General features: G+C 59.4%; 1 protein-coding gene across 1 annotated transcript in view; it reads right to left on the bottom strand.

The window, feature by feature from the left end:
* The window catches only part of PDE9A (phosphodiesterase 9A), a 73,647-nt gene that overhangs the window by 19,608 nt on the left and 49,347 nt on the right, over nt 1-4,692 (bottom strand). Inside the window, exons 11-13 of the mRNA XM_015568868.1 lie at nt 3,464-3,568; nt 3,075-3,157; nt 1,837-1,993 (exon numbers count right to left, since the gene is read on the bottom strand). Of these exons, the coding sequence (XP_015424354.1) occupies nt 1,837-1,993; nt 3,075-3,157; nt 3,464-3,568 (345 nt within the window). The remainder of the gene's footprint in view (nt 1-1,836; nt 1,994-3,074; nt 3,158-3,463; nt 3,569-4,692) is intronic.

The raw sequence follows: 4,692 nt of genomic DNA, 5'->3' as shown, positions 1-4,692 counted from the left end.
ACCAGCCACACCAGGTCTCTCAGGACAATGTCCTCATGGATGGCAGCTTGGCCGCAGACAAAGGCTTCCCCGCGGTTTAGTCATCTAGGCCTGTGGTGTGTGGCTTCCAGATCTCGTTGGAGGTCAATGACCGATTTTCAATGACCGCGTGTGCCCCACAGCGGACAAATCAGGAAGATCTGGGCTGTGGGGTCAGCCGCTCCTCCAGCCAGGCACTTCCTCCCCAGGGTCGATGGGTCTCCCACGGAGGGGCGTTCAGGCGCTCGGATTCTCCAGGCCATATGCATTCCAGGTCGCGGGGCAGCCGTCAGGGGCAGCAGACAATGCAGTGCCGTCTCCAGGACCTGCCCTTTACCTGCTTCGGAGAAAGGTTCCCTCGGGCCCTTCAGAACAGCACGTGGCACTTGCTTGCCCAGTGTTTCCATAAACATGGGAGGGAGGCAGAAGCCTGGGCTTGAGGAGGGACTGCGCCGGGAACCGGTGATTCAGTGAGGACAGTAAGCACCGCATTTAGCTCTGAACTTCCTGGAAGCGGGGCCAGTGGGGAAACGTGGTTTATGAAGCTGTTTTCCAACCGAGCGAAGCTTATCAGCCTCCAGCGGGAGGGAGGGTTCCCAGCTCTGGATTCTAGACCCTTTATCAGGCGCATCTTCAGGGAAGGCCACGAAGACATCTCATGGGTGCGGTTTTCATCCATGGACTGTCAGGGCGTGGCTCCTCCAGACGCGGACCTTGGCTCCTGTGCAGTGTCCCAGGCTGCCATCCACATGGACCCGGGGACGCAGAGGACCACAAAGGTGTTGTCTCAGGGTTCTGGAGGCCAGAAGCCTGGATCCAAGGTGTTGGAGGGCCCTCCTCCCTCCCAGGGCCCCAGGGGAGGGTCCCCTGCTTCTTCCAGCTGCTGGTGGCCCAGCATTCCTTGGCTGGTGTCCACATCACTCCAGTCTCTGCCTCTGTCATCTCATGGCCTTGTCGTCCGTGTGTCTGTGTCTTCTCCTCTTCAGTCTCTTACAGAGACACTTGTCACTGGATTTAGGGCCCACCTGGCTAGTCCAAGCTAGTCTTACCTAGCGATCCTAACGATGCAGCTGTGAAGACCCTTTTTCCAATTAAGGGTACCTTCACAAGGCCAAGGGTCAGGGGGTAGACATACATTTTGTTTTTGGTTTTTTTTGGCAGGGGTGCGGCTACCATTCAACCTACTACATCCCTCCAAAAGGTTACTCTGATGTCCTCCCTCCCCTGCAAACGTCAGAGGGTGGAGCACAGAGTCGCGCTCGGTGGGACCTCCTGGGCGAGGGCTGTCATTTGTGGTGAGTGGAAGTGTCTGCCTCAGGACAGGGGGCGCTCTCAGCCTCCTCCCAAAGGGCCCCGAGAAGTGGTCAAGTCTCTTAGCTGAAGTGGGCAGTGGGCAGACTGGGTCAGGGGGTGGCAGGGGACAGTGGTCAGGGCCCTGCTAGGTGGGATGTAGCAAGTGTGTCTGTCCAGGGTCTCCCTGAGCTCCCTGGGCAAGTTACCCAGCATCTGTGGGCCTCTCCCCGCTGCGTGGCAATGGAGAGAGGGCGTATCTCCAAGGATAAGTTCAACGCTGGGTGTGAACCACCATCAGTGGACTCCCAGGTACGCATGCCAGGGGCGTGCACCTCTTCCTGGGCGCTATGTGGCCTTGGAGGCGGTGGGAAGCGGGGCGTGCTCCCCAGGGTCCCTGTGGGTGCTGCTGTGACCGGGAGCTTCCGGGAGCCTCAGCCCAGAGGAGGGGTTCTCTCATGGTCGTGCTCGCTGTCTCCCCCCAAACTCCCCCTCACCCTGCAGGCAGAGTGCCCCCACCCCACACACCTGTCGGATCTGCTTGAACCCGTCGGGCTGCACGTTGGAGAAGATGTTGCACTCAGGCTGGGCGAGGATCTGGAAGGCCACCGCGCAGTGGTGGTTCTCCAGGGGCGAGATGTCGTTGTAGCGCACAGCCAGCTCGGTGCGGGCGTTGATCTGGTACCTGGAATTGGGGGCGAGGGGACAGGAGCCTCAGAAGCCCACACTCAGAGGCGCCTGTGTGTCAGGGCAACATGCTGAGGGGTACAGTGCTGCCCGTAGGGGCTGGGAGGCAGTTGTGAAGGGGCTGGAGAAGGCGGCTGCACTCTGCCCGTGCCAGGAACTCACTTCTCCCGGCTCCCCTGACTCTCTCCTGCCCCTTGAATGAGATGATCCCAAGTTTTTACAGTCCTTCCAGGTGGACAGCACCCAGAAGTCTCCGTTTCTCTGTTACGGTGCCCTGAAGGCGTCCGGGCCTTTCGGGATGGCACCTTGCAGACATTTCAATACACGCAAAAGGCAGGCATTTGGGAGAAGAGGCGGATGCTGTGGTCCAGGCCCCGTGCTGGCCCGTCACCGAGGGTGGGCACTGAGGGAGTGGGTGCCCACGGGCTCTGCCTTAGAGTCCATGGTCCTGACCATGGCGGCAAGGTTCTCGGGCACATTTGAGCTCATTGTGCGTAAAATAAAACTCGGTGCACAGACACACACGTCTGACAGAAAGAAGCCACGCGTCACTGGGAACGCAAACCAATGCCATGTGGTCGGGACAGCGGCGGTCAGGTGGGTGGGACTCTGAGCCTTTGCCTCCAAGAGGCGGGAACGGATCCATGTTCCAGCAAAGCCCTCCACGGCCCACCGTGCACCCCTCCCACTCCCCGCTCACCCACCCTCCTCTCGCTCAGTCCTAGCCCTGGCACGGTCCCTGTGGGAACAGGGTGGGGAGGCTGCCGTGGGGGGCGTGAGATCCCTGTCCGTGTGGGCATCAGGCCCTGCTTCAGATACCGCCAGAGCTCAGGCCTGTGCAGAGGCACAGCCTGGAGCCAGGACCACAGAGGGTGTGGCAGCCTCATAGGTTTTGGTAACCTTGAAGGGTCTGCCCCAGGGAGGCCCAAGGCCTTGGACGAAGTTCCAAAGTGGGGAGCTGTGTCCCATGGAGGTGGCGCTGGGGGGTCGGAGGCCTCTGCTGATGCTCCGATTTGGGGCTGGTCTGAGTATTGAGCTGAACCAGTGCCCTTTAAAATGAAAAGTCACCGTGCACGCACGTGTTGTTGTATCCTGGATGGTCCAGATCGTGGCAGATGGCTGCGGTCATTAGGATCAAGATATCCATTTGGGAAAACTTCTCCTGGATTAGAGAGGGGGGATGGGTGAGGAGGGGGTGGAGGGGGGTGGGAAATGAGTGATAAGGGCAGGATGAAGCCTCCTCCAGCCGCTGGCCTGGTGGGAGAGGACCCGCCCCCTCTCTGGGGTGGGGTGAGGGGGGCCCACTTGCTCAGTGACTCAGAAGCGCCTCTCCTAGGAGGGCGATGACACTGGTGGGCTGGGTGGGTTCCCTGGAGGGTGGAGGAGCTACTGTGGAGCCCCGGGGCTGTCTGTCCCTCTGGGTGGGCGTGCGTCCCGGCCATCCCCTGGAGGGGCTCCCCAGACCCACCTGGAGCCCGCAGAGCCAGATCATGCTGTACATCATCTGGGCTACGCAGAAGCAGTGCCGGAAGTTGTGGAAAGGGTTGTTCCTATAGTTGTCGTGCACGCAGAGCTGCGGGAGACAAGGGTCTGACCGCCCGCGCTGTGCCCACCGCCCTCTCCAGCTCCCTCACCAGCCGTCCCAGATGCTCCCTGCCCCGCCCTCGTCTGACCCCGAGGCCAACAGTGCTCCTGTGCGTACAGGTGAGGACGGGTGGTCCGGAGGGCAGGCGTGGGGACAGACCTCCAGGCTGTCACCGTGGGCTCCTAGACTCAGGGTGTCTGAGCAGCCACGCTGGGACATGACACTCCGCTGTGTCCAGGGCCGAACCAGGGGGACTACCGGGGTCCCAGTGACTGTCTGACCTTTAATATTTGGTTCTGAGCAGTATTTTATTTTTAAAAAGGCCTGTTATTAACACACACTCATACATGCCATCCACACATGCACACACATACATACTACTCACACCCATAGCCACACATGTACAAATGCACACACACGCACATTTACACAGGCACACCCTCATGGACATACTCACATACACATACACCTACATACACATACACTCACACAGGCACACTCACACACACACATGCACGCACACAATACTTACACAAGCACATTCACACACACACAGACACATGAACACACTCATGCTCACTCACATGGTCCCAAGCATAGACACTCATAACACACTCCACATACTCATGCACACACTTGCACATGTACATACTCATGTCTACTTTCCTCACAAACATGCACACACTCAGACACTTTCACACACTCATACATACTTGCACACACACACACACACACACGCCCCTGCTTTAGCACACGTGGCTGCACTGGTCTGCCCTGTCCTCACCATTGTCTCACTTCCTGGAGCAGGAGCACAGGGGAATGTGTGGTGGGGACACAGGCCGCCGGAATGTCCGGCAGAACTCCTCCTGAGCGCCCAGGGCCACCAGGACGGTGCCCGGATGGTCACTCCCACGTAACTGGATGAAACTGTGTTCAAGAGGGACTGCAGGCGCTGCCACTTACCAGCCACCTCTTGAGCGTGATGGGGTTGATGCTGAAGTCTCTGACCAGGCAGAGGTCGTGGTACATGTGCTCCAAGCAGCTCAGCATCTGCGGGCACAGGAAGAGCAAAGGGTGGTCAACAGCACGCGGGCCGCCCGGCCCTACCGTCC

This window comes from Myotis davidii, unplaced genomic scaffold, assembly GCF_000327345.1.
Source record: "Myotis davidii unplaced genomic scaffold, ASM32734v1 scaffold512, whole genome shotgun sequence".
Taxonomy (NCBI): Eukaryota; Metazoa; Chordata; class Mammalia; order Chiroptera; family Vespertilionidae; genus Myotis; species Myotis davidii.
Note: the sequence above shows the minus strand (reverse complement) of the source record. Positions and strands in the feature narration are given on the sequence as shown.